Here is a 24,508-nt window from a genome sequence, read left to right as displayed (position 1 = left end):
CAAGAGCTAACTTTAAGCATGAAGAATCTGGTTTCAGCTGCCCTTCTTTAGCACCAGTGGAGAGAGAGGTTCCTCCAGGGGCAAGCTGGAGGACTGGAGTGCCTGTTCCAATTCTCCAGTGGTACTTCTCCCTCTGTGCCTAGACCAGACATCTATGTCTAAAATCAGAGCTGGGACAACCGCAATGAATCCCCTTGCCCAAGGCCACACAGCAAGTCTTTTACAGTTGGTCCTCAGCTGGCACCTTGATTACTTCTTCAGATCTGTTAAGAGACATGCATTTCCTTCCCATGCCATCAAAAAAATTCAAGATTTATTGCAATGTTTATGAACATTGTGAACTTTTTATCAGTGGCTCTCCATCTTTGTTCCTAAACCACAGTGATTGCTGCATCTGCCATTCATTCCACATCAGAGAATGATACAGAAAAAATTACTGGATTTCCATCCCAGACTTGCAATAATTTGCATTCTAGAGCAGAGTCCAGATTTGCAGTTCTCACAGGAACAGAGGCAAGGCCTGTGCTGTGCTACAGAGATCACTGTTTGTCCAAGTTGTACACACAGCTGAAGCAGTTTGAAATACAGCAGTTACACTGTAAGATTTAGCACCTTTGGGGATTATAAGGGAATCACAGGGATCATCCATAAAACTCTTTGCTCCACCTTTGCTTCCCTTAGGCTAATTTTCAGACATTATTGGTCAGTAAAGCTCTGATCATCAATTCACCCCCGTTATTTCTCCACAAAATTTGATACCAAACTGATACTTCTAAAACTACACTTGGACCATCGAACTGCAAAGTTTTTTTAAAACAAAAGCTGGAGTGAAATCCTGGCCCCAGAGAAGTCAAAACATCCACTGCCTTTAGTGGGCAAAGGACATCCCAGCCACACACAGATGCCCTGTGAGAGGAGAGCACCTTTCTGAGATGATTCACTGTGCTTATGGCCCGTGCTTACTTACAGGCTAGGATGTTGATGTATCTGTTCTTGTGCTTGTTGTCAGGGTGGTTGGAATGCTCTGCAGTGATGTTCATGTCGGCCGTACAGCGCTGCACTTCCTAGGTGTAAAAATTATTTGCATGGAAAACGTTTCAGTCCAAAAAAAATTCAACTTGATCTCCTTTTGCAACAGCTCACAGAAACCACATTTAAAATACCGATACCTTAATGACTGGATTAAACACAAAGTCTTTCAATATTATCCTGTATGACACAGTCTGATTAAACTGAGCCGTGTTGGCTGCTCCCCGGTGTGTGGTTATGCTCCTCACCACAGACGGTGAGAGATGCACTGTGAGCACCCTGAGGGCTGACCGTCCCCCCGGCCAGCAGTCCGTTTGTCTTCTGGACTGCATCTGCTGTGATGCCCCACTCTGTCCCTCCTTGGGAAGGGAGGGCAGAGCCCCTCCAAGGCAAGAGTGGCCAGTGCAGCGTAAGAAACTAAGCACAAAAACCATTTCAACAAAAGACTTTTGACCGCTGGACAACTTACCTGCTTATAACCTCTCAAAACAGGGTTTCTGACATTTAAGTTTGGCACTGACCTTTTGTTAGTTCTCTGCAGAAAGATGCCTTTTACAAAATACAAATAAAATAGATCTCTGCAGATAGCAGCGAGTGCTTCAAATACCACTGCTTGGGCACTGATCAACAGCCCGTGATACAGTGAAAAAGAAAAAAGGTTGTACCAATATATATATACATTTGCAAAGCAGAAAAAGGCCAGGCTTGCCAAGGTTTTCATGAAGCTAGAGATGCATATTTCTGTCTGGTTGAGGCTGTAGGTTAGGTATCTAATTCTCGTTGATTTTTTTAGTTCTTTACCTACCCCTTACACTGTCCAACAACAGAATAACAGGGCTACTGAAATGGGGCCATAGAGGGTCTTTTCTCAGACCCTGAAAAGCAGTTATTCCCCATGGCCAGACCGTGCTAGTTACACACTTCAGAAACCATCTTACAAACTGAATCACTAAAACTCATGTGTGATGCCACCTCCAAAATATTTTTTAAAAATCTATTTAACCACAATCTTCCTGAAAAAGCTAAGCCCCTCTTTGTCACTAGGCATAAATATTTTTAGCTTAAAGCCACATTTTTAAAAAATATGTAAGTGTTTGGCATTTACAAAGTTGTGAGTCCCAGAAATTGCACCAAACAGAACCAATTTCCCCCAAGGATATATGGGGAAGTGCCAAATTACTTTGTACTTCAGGCTTTAAAAATAACAGTATAGAACCTGCCTAAGAGGGAAAGTCATTAGGAGCTCACAGCTGCTACAAAGATCATGAGCTAAGTGACAGAGAAAAATTATCAAGAGAAATGCTATACAAACAGCAGATGTAACAGAGTTCAGCATTATGCAGACATTTCACAAAGGACTTGCATAGCAATTTTGATATCTTCCCCAGCATTTACAATTTGAAAGTGCAAAGTATACTAAAACCTTGAACATTTTATAGCTTTTATATCCACATGACACTCCCAAATAACAATTACTTTCCCTCTTTCTTCTCCCCCCCCGTCTCCATAGGGAGAAACACTATGCTCAAGGAGATAGCTGAACAAAGACAAAGTGGAACAAGCAAAACTCTCAGCTGGCCCTAATAGAATTTTCATAGTTCCATTTCTATCACAGAAATAAAAATAAAAATAAAATATCAAAGCGTGCACTTCCCCTAATTCTGCCTATCAGCTCCAGTAAGCAAGGGACTTCTGATTACACAGTGGGCAGGATCAGTTCAGCCTAAGTCATAACTGGAAAAACAGCATACTTACATGTGAGGTTGATTTAATGCAATTTCATTTTACCTTTTTTTGCATTTAGAAATCATATAACATCACTGTTGTACCATTGTAGGTCATTCCTAAAAATACCCCCCTGCTTCTGAAAAGCCTCATGCCAAACTCTACATCTCTGCGTCACTACAAAATTCTTTTTAGAAGTTATTAGCATTGAAACATTTATGGCAAATGCTGCAGAATTTAATATAGATTAATCCAATAAGGTTCTGTGGAGAATACTCTAAAAAGTTATAGAATTTAATAGGGAATTACCTCCCTGCTAAGGAATTTTCTCTGACAGTTTAAATACTACATAGTAAATGTATAACTTTCTATTAAATTCTATACGTTTTTTTCCATAAGGGAATTGTTGGTAAGGTTAATCATTTTAGTTAACCTTTTTATGTTGATGCCGACTGTTTTCTCAACTGTACATGTTCCCAGCTGGCCAATATAAAGTTAATAGACAAGGAAGATTAAGCTATGATGGAGAAAAATGCAGCAATGGAAAAGGTCTGACGCTGTGAGAGCTGATCATCTGAAAATGGCTTTTCTTAACACATAACATTCTAAATTATTCTTAATACTCTGGAAAGCTACTATTAATGGCGGATTCCTATGTTTGCACGCTGCAAAAGCATAGCAAAAGGAGACTGTTCAACAAAAGCTTCCCCCTCGCCAACATGCCTCGACTATTTTTGTCTTCAATAAAAATCAACTTAGAACAATAAAAGGCCATTTTGACTTCAGTCGTCGTGTCGTCTCCCGCCCCCTCTCCCAAGTCAGGACACAGCTGATGCTGTGGGACATTGAAGTTGCCCAGCAAGGAGGGGACTGAGGACACCCTCCAGCTCCATGCTGGCCACTGACCAGGTCTGGCTGTGCTGCAGACAGATGGGGCTGAGAGCAGAGGGCGGTTACCCATGCTGTCTTACCCTCCGGGGTTCCTCTCTCCAAATTCTAACAGCAAATTACTAAACCACAGGCTCATCCCACCAGACAGTGAGGCATAAGTTAACATTCCTTTGTTATTAAAGTCAAAGTGGTTGTCTTTCATCAATGCACAAAATGCTGCACGAAGACAAGACTAGTTGCAGCCTGTTATCTGTGCCTCTGTTCAGAGTATTATTTACCCTTTGGCAGAAGAGGACAGCCCGGTGTTAATAAATTTCACCCTGGAGAAAGTACCAAAAAGTCACCATCTTAATTATGCCATTTTACCCCATTTATGTATATTACATATTTATCTTCCCAACATTTTCCATTGCTTGTACAATGAACACCCTGGGATTTATAAATCTTACTGGCTACGCAGTCCTTCATTTATATTTAAAACATCACCATAATTATATTATTATTACAACTGAAGTTTGTAGGCAGGCCACCAGGTCAGGTCTGATCCCAGGCTGCTCACCACAGCTTAAACAAACTTCTCTCCCAATTAGCACAAAACTGCTACTGGAACCTTGGGGTAGGACAGATAGCATCCATATCGCCACATTCATCATTCATCTACAAACTTTTCAGCTCTAGAGTATTTTCTTTGGCTCTCCTTAATCCTGCTGAGTCTCTTCCACTGATTTTAATGGTGGCTGGCTAGCACACTGCTGCTTTTCACATTTTAACTTTGCAGAACACATTACTGTCCAAAGATGAATGGATACAGGCTCTTACTCTGTCCTTTCAACTTATTGACAACCCAAGAAACCAAAGTACATGGTTTCAATTGACCGTTAGTTACTTTAAAAAGTGTTCTAGTCTATGCTATTATGGCTAATTTACCTTTTAATTATATTGTCCATGCTAATGCTAATTGGAATTTGATACACCCAGGTTTAACGATCCATTTTCATTGCCTTTCTGAAACAAGTTACAGATTAGTTTCTTTTAAACTTCAAAGAATTTCCATTTGCGTAAAATCAAACTGTTCCAGTGTCGTGCTGGCAATATAAGGTTCTGAGCAAGAATTTTTGCTACAGTGCCTGAGCAGGAACTCGGTCTCTTGATTTGGCCTTATGCAGCGCTGCTGTTGTTTCCCATTACTTCAGCCTGATGTCCTAGCAGGGGCTGAACTGTGAAAGCCTATGAATAGAAATGAGGAGGAATCACGAACAAAGAAAGGATCCTAATCTCACGGACTAAATTAGAGAACATCCATAGCTATGTTTTGGTATTATTGTGATACTTTTCAGCATGAAAGCAGCTAGTTCATCCACCCCTAAAATCATTTTGCATGTATTATTTTAATCCCAAAGTAGAGAATTCTCTGGTAGCACTCTTGATGTTTCATCACAGCAAATGTAGAGATGGCATACCGACAGAGATAGTATTTGAAGATATCCCAAAGGAACAGTGTAGATTTTTGAGATAATTTAGCACTAGCATCAACTCTCTGGCAGCTCTCAAGAGAGAGGTAAGCTGGGGGCAGCCTAGAAAGAAGGGGGAAATAAACAAACCAAACTCAACAGAGGAATAACAGCAGAGGAATCAATAGACAGCTAAAAATTCACGTAAATGAATGAGAGAGGAGAGGATGGTGGAGGAATGCTTGCTTGCAGCATCCTGCCCTTCGTTCTGAAGGGAGGTGTCGGAGCCTGGCTGGAGCCTTGCACTGCCCGTGCGGGGCCACGGCTGCTCCGAGTGGGGCTTCCAGGCAGGATCTTCAGTTATAGCTGCAGGGCTATGGCTAGCAACAGAAAGCCCAGATATCCAAACTTCTTCTATTGCTTCTCTTCAGCTTTATCTTTTAATTCACAATGCCAATTTCTTAGGGTAGGTGAAGCGGTGAGATAAGAATTGAGAACTCCAGGAAGACCCTATTCTGTAGCCATCCTTCCTCCTCCAGCTTCACAGTGCTGCTTCCCTCCGGTGCCAGTACAGCAATGCACAGGCTGAGAATACTTCTCGTTATGGCAATTTTGGGCCAGGGTTATAAAACATTTCCCAGTGCAGTAATGTCTACTAGCAGCATGCTTTTGAAATGGCATATTTCTGCTGCCAAATTCCTTGGTGTAGATGCAGTTATAAGCGTGTGTCTGGTGTAAGCCCTGTCTAATCTGTAAGGGATGCCAGTATAACTACACAGTGTTTTCACTGTCTCAAGAAATGTGCAAAGTGCAGTGTTATCTGTCTTCAATGCAGCCCTTCGCTAGAGAATAACATTCTGAGGTCACCGGTTAAAAAGAGCTAGTGACCCCTGCCCCAAGCAGCAGCAACCATGAGAATAACATTAGCAAATCCCTGCCACATCACTGAAGATATAGATTTATGTTATTTTCTTACATTTCAGGACATTTAGAAGAAGGTGCCACTGGAGTATAAAGATATTTTCAATTTATGTGATGAGGGAGCTAGACAGCCTGCCTCCAAGTTCAGCGAGCCTGTTCAGACTCCAAATTGGCAATGAATCATTACACTCACACGGCCACAGGCAGGAGAGGTCTGCGGAGATTGCATTCACCCACTCTAATCGCTCCCGCAGCAGCGCTGACCAGCCCGCTCCAGAATTAGGGAGGAGGGAAATAAAATTGTCTGATCTCAAAAATCAAAATACTGTATCTCTATAAAAATTCACAGTTAGCTTTGGGGATGGACGGTGATTCCTTGGCTTAGTGTTCCTTTCTTAGAGGAAAAGGAGACGACTACTCGAAAAACTTCCCGTGTTAATTCCAGTCACCAGCCAAGGGGAGGGAGCGAAAAGCTTTGCCGTGGGAGGTGGCACTTCACACCCCCTTTGATACAAGAATTTGGAGGGCACATGTCCTATATAGTCAGGCTATCAGGGGAACAGAAGATTGACAGATGTGACATCAGTTTTTAAAACGCGATCCAGAAGGGATTTCAGGCACTACAGCCCACTCAATCTGACTTCTCTGTGGGGCAAACTGCTAGACGCTGCCATAAATAGCAGAGCTGGTGAACACCTACCTCTAACACGCTGTGGAGAGGTCCCTGAAGAAGTCTATAGGTAAGAACAGTGTGGAAGAGAATAGCATATTTGGATTTCCAAAATGTCTGTGAAAAGGCCTCTCAGAAGACATTACTTAAAAAACTGATCTGTCTTGGAGCAAAAGACAAACTCGCCTTGTCTACCAACAGGTTAGAGGTGTGACACACCTGCCCAGGAATTGTCAGCGTTCAGATTTCACCAGTGGGACCTTATGGGGACCTAATCTATTCACAAATGGACTGCAGAGAAGACAAAGTGTGTTTATGATATAAAATTATTCAGGATAATTAGAACAAAAGCTGTTTGTGAAGGGAAGCAGAACAATCTCGCAATACTGAGAGGCTGAGTGATAAAATGGCAAATGAAATTCAATGTTGATAAATGCAAAGTGATGCACTTGGGAAAAACAACCATAACTATACATCCATCCTGGCAAGTTCCCAATTTGCTATTGCCATTCAGTGACAAGACCTTGGGGTCACAGCTGATAGTTTTCTGGAGATGTCAGCTGAGTGCTCAGTAGTTGTTAAAAAACAAATAGTATGTTAGAAAGAAGGAAAGTAATAGAAAAACAAACAGAAAACGTCACTGTGCTCCCACAGAACTCTGCAGTAAACCCACTCATTAAACGCCGTGCACAGTTTTGGCTTTCCCATCTTGAAAAGGGTATGGTAAAGGAAGCAGAAAGGTACAGAGGGAACAAGTCATCATAAGTCTAGAATGGCTTCCTCAAACACAACAACAGTTTAGACTTCTTCAGATTTGAAAACAGATGATTAAGGGGGAATATGCGGGAGGCAGACACAATCATGTGAGGCATTTAAATGAAGAGGGATGTACTCTCTAATGCAAAAACTAGGAGGCACCAAGAGAAGTTATTAGGCATGAGTTGAAACCAAAAGGAAGTTTGTTCTTGTGGAACAAATTGTAGAATTCATTGCCATGGGATGCTTTGGACACCAGAAGTCTAAACGGGTTCAAGAGGCAATTAGAAGATTACGGAAGAAAGGTCTATCAAAGACTATCAAACATAATGATGCCAAGAACATCTGTGGCTAGACAAGGAGTAGATATAATCTCTGGCTCAGGAACCTCTCAATTCTCTTCAGTCTTGCCACCAAACCCTGCCCCAGTGCTGCCCTGTAAAAATGTGGTACCTCAGCCTGTACGCCACAGCAAGAGAGTCCTGGAGCTGCCCAAAAGCAAGCCAAAAAACCTCCTTGAACTCTTTTCAGTGTTAGGTTGAACAAATTCCAAGATAGAATACAAAGAGTTATATCAGAGACCAGCACTGGCGATGCAGGATTGTGGATTTTATCTTAAAAAGCTATTTGTTTGTTCAGTATTAAATTGCATCCTATATTTCTAGTTTATATCAAAAAATGAAAATTCACGGGACTCAAAGGAAATCTTAACAAGTCTGTATATACAAGAAAGCCCAGCTATCACCAGACAATAAAGCTGGCTACTTGCACTGTGACTACCCAAAGGGAATAAGGATTCATTTTGGATGTATTTTCCATGGAAAGATCTGTGAGTTCAAAGTAATTTTTTCCTCTGCACATAAAACGCTTCCTAAGCACATTCACAAAATATTTAGCAGTAATTAAGCTCATTTTAAGAGAAGGAGAGAGTATTCACACCATTTACTTTCAAAGGAATCTTCTTCATGTAAAAACCACCTCAATACAACCCACAACCCACTGCCAAAAATGCAGGAAGAGACTTACACCAAAACCTAGCAACAAACAAATGGAAAATGTTTACCTTCTACATCGGGCAGAGTATGTGTGTGCCTAGTTTAGTCTTTCCTTTCACAAGTTCCACCATAAACCTCCTGCCACAGAGATTTCTGAAGAGATTTTTGATCTTCCTTTCTTTTAAAAACATCCCACGCACTGGCTATCCTTGGGAAGATTTATCTATTCTGTAGTATCGATCACATGTTTTCAGCATCTCCTTGCCATCTTCTCTCTTCCTTTGAGATGCAAAAAGCAGATTCCTTTGTAAAAAGCCCATATGACTGCAGAACCTTATACCTCTTTTCAGAAGTTCCCCAGGCATGAAGGCGTGATACGGCTGTGCTATGTCCCACCCAAGGCTAGCAGCCCTCTAACACTGGATTTTCTGTTTTAGCTGCAATCCTTCTGTTTCTCCATAGAACATTAACTAAGTCTTCGCTGTAGGTAGCAGATACAATTCCAGCACAACACACCGTGGCTGGATCTGACTGCGTGTGGGAAGTTACATCGCTAGCCACTTCCGACAGCTACTGTGTAAACGTAACCTCAGGCTCCTCTGTCCCGCAGCCACTTTCAAAACTGGGATTCTGATCTCTGAGCCAGTTTAGGCACTTGAGAAACATTTCACCTACAGGCCCTGTGAAAAATCCCAGGTTTTACTCTTCCGTCTCATCACTGTGATCCATAAGGAAGAAAGTAAGGCCCATGGGGTGTCAGCAGGGCAGAACATAAGCAGTGCAAGGGAGCCAGATGGTTTATCCCAGACTCCGATTGTCTTGTTCCTGTTCCTTCTCCTTACTCCAGGAGGACATTTCATGTACTCTTTAGGAAGCTGAGACCTCAGCTATGGAGAAATACATCTGGAGTAGCTATACTGACTTCAAAGCAGACTCTCCGAATTTTAAGCCAGCACGGAGAACAGAATTTGGCATGTGCAGTGCGGTCGAAGCAGTTTAACTTCCCTTCAGAGGGGACCCTGCGCTCCCCAGCACAGGACTAATTGGCCAAAGCTATCTCTCTGACTGGCTGCCACGGCGTGGCACTCGCAGCAGGGAACTCCAGGAGGAAGGGAAAAATAAGGCTATTAGAGCAGTGTTTTTCTTTGCTAAAACACGGGCAGAAGGTGTCCAACATTTGTTAATAGCAGTGATTTTGTGACAGCTGAAGCAAAGCCTGCTTAAAGCCAGACCAAGTTTACAGATGTGTTGCTGATTATTTTGAATAATTAAATGGTGTAAAACCCAGCTGTGATGAATAGCACCGGGGTCGCAATTCATAAATAATTGAGAAGAGTGAGTCGCATTTGATCACCCTGATCAAATTCTACTCTCTGGAGAATAAATGTTTGTCCTGAATACCATCAACATTGTTAAATGCCTCAATATTCCTGCTCAGCCATCCAGCCAGCAGTCAATTGAACTAAATCACTTTAACACCTTACACATTTGCCTTCCTCATGAATACAAAATGTTTCTAACTTACACAACAGTTTTTGGGCATCAGACAAAGCAGGCAGTCTTTGTAGACAGTAACCAAACAGCGACAATAAATGTTTTAAATGATCCCATTAAAAACAATCCCTGCATACAGTCTTGTCTTTACTGCAGTAAGCGATGAAGCCGTAGATATTAGGCCACCTATTATGGTTCATTGCCTTGTTTGTAAGCAGAGCTGCCTCTCTGATTCACATGCAACACACAAAGAAACCTCCTTTTGCTGGTGGGGAAGCCAACAGCACAGGTCCATGCCGTTTCCTGGGGCTCCCCCTGGTTCTCCATACTTCCAAAGGTTCAGCAGTGACTATGGTTAGACTGAATGAAAGAAGTGCCTAAAAACTAGCCAGAGAATACTGACTTGTGCTTATCGAGGCTTGACTCTGCAGCCCGTCCTCATACTGGGGGATGTTTACCATGCTTGCATGATATGGGTTTGGTAATCCAGAGGTGGAAAACTACTTTCACTTCATTGGAATTACCTCCAATTTATAGCAGATTTGTAAGTCAGAATCTGTCCTAAACAGGTAACAAGTTGCAAACTTTAGAAAAGACACATTAGGTAAAGCTCACCAACTAAATCCTGAAGCCTTTTCTCCTTGGTTTTACTGGAACAAAATAACCAACGATTTCAACAATAATCTTTCCTGGCTGAACAGACCATCAACAAGGACTCCACGAACTGACCCACAGTTTGGGTTTTCATAAAAAGACTATATTCCACTACTATTACTCATAGTGAGCACTGTGTTCCTCCTTTTGGGCTACGCAGGGGGTCTGGGACTTCTCAGTGTGACTAAGAGGAGCAAATTCTGGGCCAACAACAGTAAAATAAGCTGCAGATTGTAAGAAAAGCCTGGAGTTAAACCCAACTGCTTGTATCTTCACGTTGTTCCTGGGGGACTGCAGGCAGCTTTTCCTGTTTAATAAAAATCTCAGAGGGTCCCCCCTTAAAGGCACCAAATCTGGGGTGGTTAGAAAGCATCTGTAAATGCCCAGTCCCACAATGCTTATACCTGGAGGCAAACTGGTATTTCCCTATTTCTTCTGATACCTTTGAGCATTGCATTTACCTGACATTACAGCATCACACAGATGTCGCACGGTCCATAACTATTAACACACAATTAACTTTGGGAAAACAACATTTTATTAGTGGATCATTAAATCGTACCTCAAAGTCTTCTGAGAACCCATGCTGGCTATTAGAATACAGCTCACTGATGTGTTTAACGAACTGCTTGACTGGAATTGCTTCCATATCATCTGTAGAAAGAAAGAGATATTCAGAGTTGCTACTTGTCTCATCATAAAACTTCAGGAGAGAAAGTCTGCTCTCAGTATCACCTAGATCTGAGTTTCCCAAGGGCAGAGCTCATTCAATATGCAATAATAAGAAATCTTGATGAATCTGGCCGATTTTGAGATAAACTCTTTGTAATATATATCTAATTCTAAGTACTACAATTATGAATACCGAGAGTCTCTTCCCTAGGATGCTATTTTGCAAACTCCAACAGAAGTTCCAAGGATTGCTTAGTTCTTGTTCGTGGTTCGAAGATAGCTGTGGATGGGATGAAGAGGCCTCCTCCCACATTGTATAAAAAGAACAGAAGAGACCCAAAATAGGAAATTACAGTTGACGATTGCTCCCAGTACATTTTTACCAGACTGAGCAGACACACAGGCTTTTCTCTTGGAAGTTATTAACCTTTTCCTTTTTACACAATGATGTAGAACCCAAATGGACTTATCAGGAAACTGTCTCTGAGCAAAAGAACAGGCACCACAACACCCACACTAATTTGAGCTCTCTCTCATGCCAGACACTGTTCATAACATTGAATATGTATTCCACTGGACCATTTGTTCTTGCTCAGCACAGTGCAAATTCCACCCAATATACCAATAAATCACCCACAGACCTTTTTTCAAAGACAGAAGTCAAAGGCTTGAATTGAATTAAAGACAAACAAGACTGTTTCAAGCACCTGGCTTGGGTGTGGGATGGCTGCCTTATTTCTCTCCCTTTCTGTCTCTCAAAAAGGGCCTAGGTGGTGGTGTAACCACCACTGCAGTTGGTGGAAACACCGCGCTTGCCAAGATTCATTAGTTAATATTTTCAGCCTGGCATTTAGGAAATGTAAATTGCTATACAACTGTGATTACTTTCAGCATGTGAAATAATCTATTGCCTGATGGCGACTATTGTCTGATTGCATGATTTTATGGCAATACTCTGGTATTTATATATTCCATTTAATATTCTTCTGAAGATTGCATCCAGTTTATGTTTACTCCCAGTAATTCAGTGGTGTATTTTTGCTCCTATTTAGCAGCCATATGGTTTGGTGCTACAGCTGCATTATAATCTGGATTCTTTTCCTTTTAAACATCTACATTATGATTGAAAAAATCCAAATATTTCTACAGATACTTAGCAAAATTTAACGATAAATAAATAGATGTGACATTTACTGTATTCAGAGTGAAAGATCTTTGGCAGCTAAAACCTCTAAGCTGTCACATATGCTTTTCTTAGCAAAGGGTATGAAGATCTGTATGTGTAAATGAGGTTCTACTTTGGCAAGAATTTTATAGATCCCTGACAATCTGATTTCTTTCCAGCTGATGACAATTAATATTGACCATGTCATTACTTCTCTACTCTTATTTTATCAGGTAATGCTCTAAGGTGGCTTTTTGCATCTATTGGCATTTTCAGATCTCAATCAGCTCTCTTCTATTTTATTTACAAGAGCCAATTGTTAGAGATATGTTTGCAATCTGATCACCACCCAGTATAGTAATGCTACTTTAATTAACCACATGCTCATTTACTGAATAATACAGGATTCAAAACATTTGACAAGTGTATGCTTATCTTAGCAAAAAGCTGCAGCATGCAGAAATGCTGGCGCTTCGAAATATTTAAGTGATAACATTTATTCTATGTAATATTGAGAACATCATCATCTCACAACAACATTTGTATTAATATTTTTGCAGCCAAGACACTTGAGTGGAATGATCTACAGGAACAGCAGTCAATAGCAAGAGCCTGTAAAACAATCATTCCTCTCCTGAGAAGTAACCCATACATCCTAGTTTTCCTTGAAAATAACTTGTGCTATGATAGCAATTTCAAATACTCTCACAAGAAAAGTTCCATAGTTATCATTTAGGTTTTTTTCTTGAGTAGTCTAGCTCAGCTGAGACCAACTGAGATCAAGGATTCACTGCCGCAGACCAGTGTGTCCAATTTAATTTTGCAGAAGGAAGAATTTAATTTTAATTGTGATCTGTGAGCCAAAAAATACATTACAGATGACGTGCTCTCTGGTCCACTGAATTCCCACCAATTTCAAGGATGGGTCTGCACCAGAGATCCATGGCAAACTATGGTCAGCTTTCTTTTTATCATCATCACTGCATGGTGGCAGTGTGTCTCCACCTTTATAGCCACTGCTAATTCACTTCCCTTGTTCACTATCCTTTATTGTTTCTCCTCCCTTTTTCACTTCTGAATCCCTCCAGAAGCCATAACCCAATGCAGTTTCTTACTCTATTTGATAACATGGGCAACAATTAAGCATTAAATAAATTAAATAGGAAATACTGTTGATGTATGAGCTCACTGGGTGAGAGAGAGCTTATGCTGCTGAAGGTGCCCATAAACTCAGGAAACCCACGTTGGAGTAAATGTAATTGTTTCATATTAGGAAGATTAAAATCAGAACCACAAATATCAGAAACTCAATAAACCACTTATGATTTCCAGCTTTCAAACTGCTGGGATAGCACGGTGCAAGATGTGGCAGGCACCGCGCAGGAGGCCACCCCTGGAGGGACATGGCAGCCCAGAGGGGACCGGCAGCTCCCCGGCTGCACACCCATCTTGCCCCCAGCTGATAGCCACCAGAAAGCAGCCACCCCCAAGATATAGTCTATTACACTAACCAATGAACCAGAAGAGTGTGAAAGTAATTTGGGGCTGTATTTTTCTGTTCATGACCTCCAACTCTGAACTTTTCAGCCAAGAACGCAAATTATTTTAGCTGGAGTACATACATGCCCCGCCACAGGCAGCGTGCCAGACCTCTGGGAAAATGTGTACTGACGTGCTCAGCACTCCTGAATGGTATCTGCTCTGATGTTATCCGAAGATGGCTGTGACCTGCTCTAAGAAAACCAACAGATGTAGCTAGATGCACAGAATATGCTTTTCCTTGCACTATCATCAGTCCAAAGGCTTTGGTTAAGCCTTCTTTAGATCTTAAGACAAATAGACTTGAATGATTATAATTCTTATAGTCGATTGAAGAGATTAATGGAAACCTATAATGGCTAATTAGGAGCTCTCATAGTCATTCTGTGCATATTCCCTTTTACACCATATACTTTTTCCCACCCAGAAGCTTAAGCAACATTTGATATTGTCCGTATGATCCTTACATTTTGCAAGACTTACATGCTGTTCAAAGAGAAGTGGGAAATGTTTTAATAAGATACCTTCACCTCTAACACCGCAGATATAATTAAAGTTCTGTCTAGCTTGGGTTTAGCCATCTGTTTTATCGGTGTCAATAAAATGATTCTGGATTTATGTCACTACAAAATATGAGCTGAATCTGGCTCTGAATGAGCTGAATGTACCAACCCTTTGTGTTGCGCAGAGAAAGAAGTAATCTTAGATGGACAAGAGCAGAAGTCTCCAGAACTTAAAGGAATTGTATATACATTCATCAATGTAAATAATATAACGTAGCAATATTCTTTATAATCAGACACTACTGAAGCTGAGAGGTGGGGGGTATGTTTAACTACTATGCTAGGTATTTAACACTTCGGTGGAGTTCCCATCCTCGACAAGTGCCTGAGAGGAGTAGCAAAAACACAGAAGCAAAGGGGACCACAATGCAGCTCATTCCCTGCCGCAAAGACAGCATGCCAAGAAGAAAGTCATGTTTGTTTAAAAAAATGATTGTAGAGGAAAACCTTTACTTGCATCTCATTTTTTTGAGGAATGGCAATTGACAATGCAGAATACTTTATACATCCCTTCAGAAGACAGCCACTTTCAAAAGAAGCCCAAAGTGTGTAGAAGCAATAAAGTTCAAACAGGGTTATATTTGAAGTTTGGATAATTAGCAGTCCTGCCAGGAAGGATATTCCTATACTTCCCACTTAATAAGCTGCCTTTGTAATGTTAAAGCAATAGGGTTCAATTTCAAAAGAAAAACAGGATATCATATCAGAGATGGCACTTCCACATAATAAAATCTCAGATTCATTTTGATTCATTTATAGCCTGAGAGCTCACTGGATAGTTGAGTGGGGTTGGATTGGAACAGACGGTTTTGGCTCAGGAATTAATCCAGAAGGTCAAAGCCGAAGTGCTTCTTCATATTACCTTTGTCTAGTTTGGAGTTTTGGTGTTTCTGAAGACCAGATGTTTGACACACATGAAGAAGTCTTGGTAAGAAAATTCACCCATGTCTTTTGTTCTGTTTCTAAATGCTTCCTGTTCTTCAGTTATTATCTTACCCATTCTACTAAATCCAATATACTCCTTGTATCTTACGCCTTACTTTTAATGTGAAAGTTTATTCCATTTGTTTGTTAGTCACTACACTTCAGCCTCTCATTTGCAAAGCCACCTGGACTCATGTGCCATAGCCGCCACGTGGCTTGGCCCATCTGCTCCAACAGCAGCCACCTACCGCACTGCTCAGCAGCCCCGTGCCATCCCTGGCATCTCAGAAGCACCTCCATCAATTCTCAGTGTGCCCTTCACAGCTGGCTTCAGCCAAAGGACAGGGGGATTCTCCCACTCGGCTCCCTGCCTGCAGGGCTGAGCAGTGAACTGAATCAGGCTGCTGATCTGGCTGATAAGAAAGGATTAATTGATTTGTGGGGAAGGGGAAGAAGGATTAGTTGTCCGTGGTGTAGATGGGTTGATCCTACTCCATTAGCATGAAGAATAGCGAAGTGCCAGGGAAACTGCCCTTTCTGAAGGCGGCAAAAACCTGGCTTACGACAGTCATGAAACCAGTGACATTGTTAGTGACATTAGTCGTGGAGAATCCACTCTCAGCAGCGTATCCTCACAGTTCTCACCTTCTGCAAAAAAGTTTTCCTGACTGGAAAGAAGTATCTACCAGGAGCACCATACTAGAACTGGATTTGACTTCTTAACTCACAGATCTGTTAAATAACGTATCTGACAAATGTCTTCCCATATCCATAGCAAACAAGCACCAATCTGTTCCCAGCAGCACTCAACCCTGGGATGTCAATTCATCTTCCACCCTCTTCTTCTCCACTGCTGGAGAGAGCATTAAATGCAATCTCAGGATTTTTTTAATATATATATTTATTTTATTGTTAACCACATTCAGTGGGGTTCAAGGGTTTTTCTTTTTTACAAAGATGGACAGAAACATTCTGCAAGCAGCTGGAATACCTAGCATCAATATTTAGGATGCGTATTGCTTAAAACTGAGTCTAACAGCCATTCAGTAAACTACAATATGTACCAGAACGAAAGCTGCAGAGCTATAGCAAAAGGTTGCCCTCACATGCAGCACTGCTGCAGAAATAACCACGCGGAGTGCGATTCCAACAGATTCATTTCCACAAGGAGCCATGGGGCACTCGTGGCACAGGTCTGAATAGGATCTATGCAACTGTACCATGCAATAGGAGAGTGCATACAACACACAGGACTGAACGGGGATGTAAAGCCCAAGTATGTCTCTATTTGGTCTGTCTCTAGAAGACTGACTGATCATAAAGAATATTGCAAGGATTAATTGCATACCCTTGGGTAAAATTCTGCCCCAGTAAAGGTTATTGGAAAACTCCTATCGATTCCGCTAAGGTCAGGTGTTCACCTCTACAATATACAAAAACCTCCAAACCTACAAATCGAGTGCACACTCCGAAGCGCACACACTTACAGGGACCAGAAACTTCACATTCAGCTCAGACTTCGGCAGTGATTGAATCTGAAATGTTTGAGCAGGCAACTCCACAGCCAGATCCTGATCCAAGTCACGCAAATACTAGACTCCACGAGTAATTCCACATGTAAAAAAGGGCGGTGCCCAGCTTTCTTCAAACCCTTTTAGATTTAGTGTATTTGAATTATACACATTTATATAGTCAGAGCCTTGAATTCTGCAGTACACTGGCTTTCCTTGCTTAACTATTAAAAATAAGAATGCAACTGAAGCCATCGTATTTCATTTGGAATAATTAATTTTTCTGACTGATCACATTGCTTGCTGTATAAAAGATGGCCAGATATATAACAACAGTTTTATTTTTATAAAATCAGTATCAATTAATTTATGATTAAAAAAAGTCATTAAAACCCCCTTAATATTCAGAAGGTGTCTGCTTTCTGTGGAGATCATATCTGCATAAACACTAAACAGGCAATACAATGGGTTTCATTCTAGGAGACCAAACTACCTGCTGAAGCCCTTTAAGGCTGCTATCCTCCTGAAGTCATGGACCTTAGTACTTTACACAATTCATAAATTAAAATAAATTAAGATAAATAGTGAATGTTGATTATTGGGGACACTATTCCTCATTAATGCTCACATTTTTGTAATCATGCATATGAAGTGCTGTTTTTAATAAAAAAGGCCTTTCAAAGTGAAAAGTCACGGGAAACACTTCAAATACATTTGGAAAGCCCTGGATAGGTGGGCGTGTTGAAAGAAAAACACAGAAGTCCTTTCAGCAAGATAATTGCAATCTATTTGTTATGATCAAGTCAAATGAACACAAGGGCAGGTTTCTGATAAAGGGGAGACACATGAAAAAGCAGAATATGAAAAATCACCTGTGTAATATTGTAGCTACATTCATCTCTCTTGCTTCAAGATTTAATCTACTACGATGCTATTAGCCATGTGTCAGTCAGGAGTATAAAGATGTTAATGATAAAATTTTATATGTGTCAAAATAAGAGCTCAGTTTAAATCTGCTTGTACAAATTTTAGATTAGGTTATCATTAATTATAAATGTAATAGCAATACACTTCTTCCCTTTAAGCTAAAAAACAATTTCACTCCAAGAGAATGAAACAATGTGAATTTCTCCTTAGCACAGAAATTAAGCCTGATCTTATTTTATATTGCCTGCTAAGGAACACAATTTTAACCTCACATATTTCCATCCTCAGGTCTCAGTCATGCCATCAATTCCATAACATGCCTTACATTTAAGCACACGGAGGTTCAACTTCCAGGGCTCTGCATCCCAGTGTGACACCTCTCATCCGCAATTCACATGGCCACCAAGAAAACATGTTTTTGGATGATTTATCCAGCTCCTAAAGCCTCCACAAGTACCATGGTTAGATATCATACCATAAATTCTTCAGTGTTCTGCAGGAGCAGGGTTCATAGCAGAGAAAAAGGAAGGTGGATGTTCCCTAAAATACCTTGATATCTTCTTGGCTTCAGAGGATAGCTGTGTTTTCAATATTGCATTCATGAATTTAATTGAAGCTGAAGATAGGTACAATTCACAATATGGTGCTGGGACATAAATCCGCAGGGAGCAAAAAGCAGAAAAAAAGTCTTAAACAGCTGAAAAGCACTACGTCTGTGCTCAGTGAAGAGCTTCATGCCCTTGAGAAACATGTCCTGAGCTGCACTTGGCACTTTTTCCTGTACCTTGTCAGTCTCTAGCACAGAGCACAGAGGATCGCTGTGCTCAATACACCACCACTGTAGTAGGCACAGACATGTCCTGGTGCTCTGCTTTGGGATGCAGCTTGAGACAGCTATATCTTGGCAGAAGACAGTAAGATACCAAGGCTCTGTTGGGAACCTGCAGTTTCTTTGTCAAATGAGGTACCTCTTGTTACAGTCTCTTAACAGAAACAGTTTATCACGGGGTGGATACTCCCAGAAGGTATCAGAAGTGCAGGAGCTGGGCTTGTAAAAAAGCCCAACAAGCACCGACGTTCATCAGGAAAGGTTCAAGGCAACCATGGTTATTAAAGGAATAAGGAAGAAGGTTTCAAAATTCTGCAGAGATTTAACAGAAGCTAAAAGTTAGTAAGATGAACTCTTGATAGGACTCCTTCTTGTAACCATGCAAAGAGGGAGGGAAATGAAGGAGGGCCATGGCTGCACTGGCTTTACACCTTCACACGATGGCATGAGGTGGTCCAGACACCTTTTCACTGCAATGTAACTGGCTGCTCCGCTGTTTCCTGGGCTCATGCACACACCCCGAGTCACTCTTAAAGAAGCACGAGAGTGTTTCTCCATTGGATTGTGCCTCTAGTTATTTTAAATACACTATTCATAAATTCCAGTACTAGTTAAAAGATTAATTTACTGCCATTTAAACTTAAAACTGCATGCACCTTGATCCAAGAAATGGGATGTGCTCCTTAGTCTTGTAGTCTAGACACAGCTGAAATGACTGGCATCACACCTGAGACATTTTACTTGTACTAAAAATGGTGAAAGACATCTGGAATAATATGCTAAATGAATCAGTTGCATTGGCCAGCCTGTTTCTCTGAACTGTGGTCAAGACTATGCAGAGTTTTGCTGTAGGGTCAAGCCTCAACTACCTCTGTACGGATCTCACAAGTCCTGCTAACACCAGGGCCACAGTGCCTGTTGTGTCCATGGGCTGGGCAAGAAACCAGTAAAGCCACAGCAAGATCCAGAACAAACACCCAAAAGCAGGAAAGCTCTGAAACAAAGGAGAGTAGGAGGGCAGAAGTGGAGTTTTTGCTAGTTCCACTATTGGATGTCATCACAGAGGTGCACTTCTGCACTGCTGTTGTGGAGCAGGTCTAGCAACGAGAAGACAGGAAAACTGACATGGGATGCATTTTGTTTTGCAGTGCTGCAAAAAACATACAGGTCTGCAACTACGATGTTGCTGTTATTCTTACTTACCCAACTCTACCAAAAAGGATCAAGTCCAGAAATGTTTTACCCAGATACTGAAAAAAACTATGGAAAAAACCAAACCAACAGGACCAGGAGCTGGTTTGCTGAGAACGAGGTCTTGCCAAGACCAAATGTTATAGCAGAGAGATCCAGGCAAAGATGATGTGGATGTGGCCAAAATTAACTGAGTGTGGAGGCAAAGAGAGAAGACATGGAGAAATAATTTTGTTGGGCTGAACAGCAGGGGAGTTTGAGAAATCTGCATTGATTACAGATGCATTATTGTCAGGTGTAAGGCTTATGTGAGTTTAGATTTATACCTCAATTGTAATATCCAGTGGGTGACTCAGTTAATGATATCTCCTTTGTCCCGTGTTTCTCTAGATCAAGCAGTGCAGATAATTATGAATAATGATAATGATTTGAGTCTCAGAGCAAATTTGCACAGATAAGCACACACCTATGGGTGATGTGGCTTCATGCACAATAATTAAGCACGTATGCCATGGGAAGTGAAATAGAAAATAGGTAAAATAATTCCTTTACAGGAAGATTGTTTTAGATTTTGGACCTGATGAATTGTACTGTTTGTCTATTGTAGGTAGCAGGCAGATTGATTTTAGAGCTCATAGACCTGAGAAGACAGAGGGCTTGCCTAAATAAGAGCAGAATGCGGTGCAGAACTAAACACGAAAGCTACCTCTGAGCACGCCGACAGGTCACGGAGCAGAGCGGTGGCATGCAGAGATGCCAGTGCCGCTTCTGAAACCTCGTGAGCTGTGTCAGGATGTTGCTGTGCCTGGCTTCCAGACACCTGGCAGAGCCACCCCACACCTGGCCAGGACCAGGCAAGCCAAACCCGCTCAGCTCCCTCTGACCGGCAGCTCACTGCAGGCTGTAGATGGGCCTTGGCAAATCTCCTGTCTTCAGATACGCTGCCCTAAATATCCATCATTGTGGCTGCTTGCTCATAACTCAGAGCAGAAATTAGTCCACTGAATTGTAGGAGGCAGATGCATGGTCCCATGGGGATCTATTCAAATTTCTTTTATAAGGATGGGGTTTCACAACCTAACAGGATTACTTCAAAAAATTTGAAATGCCACTTACATTTTGCTTTTAGGATCAACATGGCAAGTAAGACTTTCTCACACCCTCTGGCAGCTTCCAGAGGAAAAGTTCAGAGGCTTATAATTTCATCAGTTGTGATCAGTTTAAAGGAAAATTTTGTCATTTAATATTTTTAAGGCACTTCAGTGGGCTGCTTATGTGGGAGTAGCAGCTGACGTCAGAGGAGACTGTCATTTAGCAACAGGTATATGGGGGAAAACAGGCCTCTTCGACATCTCCAAACAAGGGAAATGTTTAGGACAGCTTCAGCATCTTTCCAGGCAGTAGCTCCCATCTTTGGAAAAAGCCATCATAGCTGGAATTTATCTCTACTAACACTGAGCCTCATTACCAGCTCCTTGTACAGGTAATAGCTAATAGACACAGAGAGGCACTTCCAGAGGGTGACTTGTATTTTGGTGGCCTGAATAGCTTTACTGTCAGTGCCAAGATCTTCAAGTTCATCAGTTCATTCTCTCTTAAGACTTTCTGGGCATGATCCAGCTTCAGGTCAATGCATCTCCATTTGGATATCTATATGCAGGTGTCTAAACGTCTATCTTAGCCACAAAAATCTTGTGATTGCATTGGGAATTCAAGGGCTGGATTCACCTTTGCATCCAACTAGACTAAACCTCTAAGTCCCAGTTCTTCATGCGCCTCAGAGCTCATCGGCAGTCCTTGTAGATTTTGAACTACAGAGCTTCTTGAGATATCTTGCAGCACTTGCTCAGCAGGTGCCTTAATCTGCAGTGCCCATTATCGGGGTGAGCAGCTCGCTCTTAGCATTACCGAGCCTGAGCAGGCCACAGTGTGCACAGCAGTGATGGGGCATCATGTCAGTCCCAAAGCTGCTGTGGTCCAGCTTGTTCTAGTCATGGCAAGACAGCCCCAAAAAGCAATTTTCTTCTGTTCTGTCACCTGTTGTTACATGCTAGAATGGCATGTGCTAGCCTGATGGTACCTGTCACCTGAACAGTTTTAATGGAACTTCTTCAGTATAAATTACAGTTTATATGAATGCTGTCCGGTCATTAATGGACTGACCATCAGAACATCCCTGCAAAACAGGGGAAGAACCACTGTCTCAGCAACACAGACCACAGCATGAAAAGATGCTGAACTTTCTGCTGGTTTCTTTATCTATAAAAAAGTTGTCTCAATTACAGTGAAAAACCTACACAATGGCCAGAGACTTCTCTCCAAGGGGAGAATGTATCTCCTCCCACTGCCTTGTGCTCGTAATCCCCTGTGCTTTGACACTGCTTTGCAGAGGGTCCAGGTTAGCTCACCCTCCCCTTCCTCGCAAGCTCTAAGGAGGTACCACACGACAGCAGGCGCGGTGGGACCATTAAGCTGACTGCCAAAAGCAGCCCCAACAGGGAAGCGCTCATCCCGGGTTTACAGTAGGAAGAATGGAGTTCTCCAACTATTTAGGTTCTTTTGTGAAAGCTCATTGCAAGGCTAAAACCTCCCATCTCCCGTTACCCTAAAGGAGAAGAAGGGTGGCTTCTTACAAAGGACGCGAGGTGGCCAGGACATGTCTGCCACAGAAAGGAGAGGAGATGATAGCACGTTTGCTTTTCTTTTCAGTGGCACAGCATCAGACTGCAAGGCAAACTGCCTAATGTTTTCTGCAGGAACGTAATAGCTAACCTTTCATATTAGTTCCCATGGCTACTCTGAAAGACTCTTTCTAGAAATAAGGCACACATGTCTACTGAATAAAATCAAGGAAAATATAACCGGATTCTTTCACTTTTCTAGGAAGCATGTTTCCTTCAGTGTCTCAGAGATGGCTTTGAATGTTTTTTGGTAAAATGAACCTAATTAGCTACAGACTGAATCCTACACCAACGACACAAATTACAGAATACGAAAAGGAAACTTAAACCACCTTGAAGCAGCGAGTATGAGCATTTGACAGACTGAGGTCAATACAACACTTTGGGCATCTTAATTCTGCCTGTGAAACGAACCAACATCAAACAAGGCAGTGGCTGCAAAGGCCACTGTGACACCAAGCTGCTCTCTGTCATCACGGCTTAAAGGGAGCTGGATCCCACACTTAATAATTCCTAGGGGAAATGTCTCACAAAGAGAGAAAAGTACTAAACTCTGCTTCCAGCTTCACTGTCGGTATAGCTGAGGGGAGGATTTGGCTTTTGGTAACTTGATTAATACCAAATTAACATACGCCTTTGGACTTTACTTGCGATTGTTTGCTTTTCCCTGCGTCCTGCTTTCCCCTCTGAGACCCCGCAGACACCACCTCTGCCCACCTGAAAGTGGGGGGCAAGTCCCCCGCTCTCGAGAGAGCGGTGGAGCTGCGTAACCCTTGTCCACAGCCTCCCTGATGGAGCGGCTTATTCCACACTGGATGCAATGCCTTTGTATTTTTAAGAAGTGTTGCTCGTATTTTTGACATTTTACAAAGGTTATTCAGAAATTTCTATTAAAACAACACGAGAGAGGTGCCTAGGGAAAAATACAGGGTTGGCATTCAAAGCCCCATTGCAAAGCACCTTATAGTATATGAAGCAGCACTGATACAACAAATTTCTACCAACCCCCCATGAATTACCACAAGCATATCCTTCTCTTCTTTATGTAATTAAAACAGACTCCAAGTAGCACAAGCACAGCAGTTTAAGACTGTCTTACCTGGAATAGGTATAATGGGAATACTTTCATTGGGGACCACACGGGGGGAACTGCTGTCCTCCACATAGAAATGGGCAGTCTGAAAACACTTTCTGGTAAAAGAAAAAGAAAAAAAAGATAATAAATTCAGGGTGTGAAAAACTACCCTCTGAAACAACAGCCAAAAACTTTTGCACATGTTCTGCTTCTCCATTTCTCTTCCATTTCTGCTCCATACTTTCAGACATTATAGCTTTGAAATACCAATGCGTGAAAACATGTGTGTTTTCTACAATTAACAGTCCTAATTCTGGATTCTGGTGTGCTCTAATTCATTGACATCTGACATCCACCCATCATTAATGCTTCTGTATATTATTGCTAAGTACTACTGAATATGAAATTACACTCACAAAAGTTAGCGGTTGCAAAACAGGTTTCAAATACATCATTCAGAAAGAAACTCTGCACACAAGAAACATATCCAGCATACAGTTCAAGCCAAAATCCACCTAAGACACCAGCATTTCCAGGGAAAATACACTTACTGTAAAAGTTTCTGCTGTGTAACAGCCGACAGACAGTAATAGAGCATTTGTAACTGCTGTGTGTCATGGTGTTCTGCCATGAAAGTTATTCTGCAAACATAACGTTTTTTTGTTTGTTTTTAACACAAAAGCCATATAACCCTCATCCCATCCTGCAAACTTGTATTACATACACTGCTACAGAAAAACGCAATAGACACTTAGCTAGGGCTCCAGGAGTCATCTCTGAAAAGGCCTATAAAGAACAGCAGAACTTAAATCCACCTGACACTTTTTTTTACCTGTATTTAATGC

At 41.6% G+C, this 24,508-nt stretch overlaps 1 protein-coding gene across 1 annotated transcript in view; it reads right to left on the bottom strand.

Annotated features, from left to right (window-relative positions):
- Positions 1 to 24,508, bottom strand: part of PTPRG (protein tyrosine phosphatase receptor type G) — a 427,945-nt gene that overhangs the window by 20,297 nt on the left and 383,140 nt on the right. The window contains exons 14-16 of the mRNA XM_080382926.1: positions 23,688 to 23,779; positions 11,149 to 11,240; positions 968 to 1,064 (exon numbers count right to left, since the gene is read on the bottom strand). Coding sequence (XP_080239052.1) covers positions 968 to 1,064; positions 11,149 to 11,240; positions 23,688 to 23,779 — 281 coding nt within the window. The remainder of the gene's footprint in view (positions 1 to 967; positions 1,065 to 11,148; positions 11,241 to 23,687; positions 23,780 to 24,508) is intronic.

This window comes from Falco punctatus, assembly GCF_963210335.1.
Source record: "Falco punctatus genome assembly, chromosome: 4".
In the NCBI taxonomy this organism is placed as follows: Eukaryota; Metazoa; Chordata; class Aves; order Falconiformes; family Falconidae; genus Falco; species Falco punctatus.
This window is presented reverse-complemented; position numbering and strand designations above follow the sequence as displayed.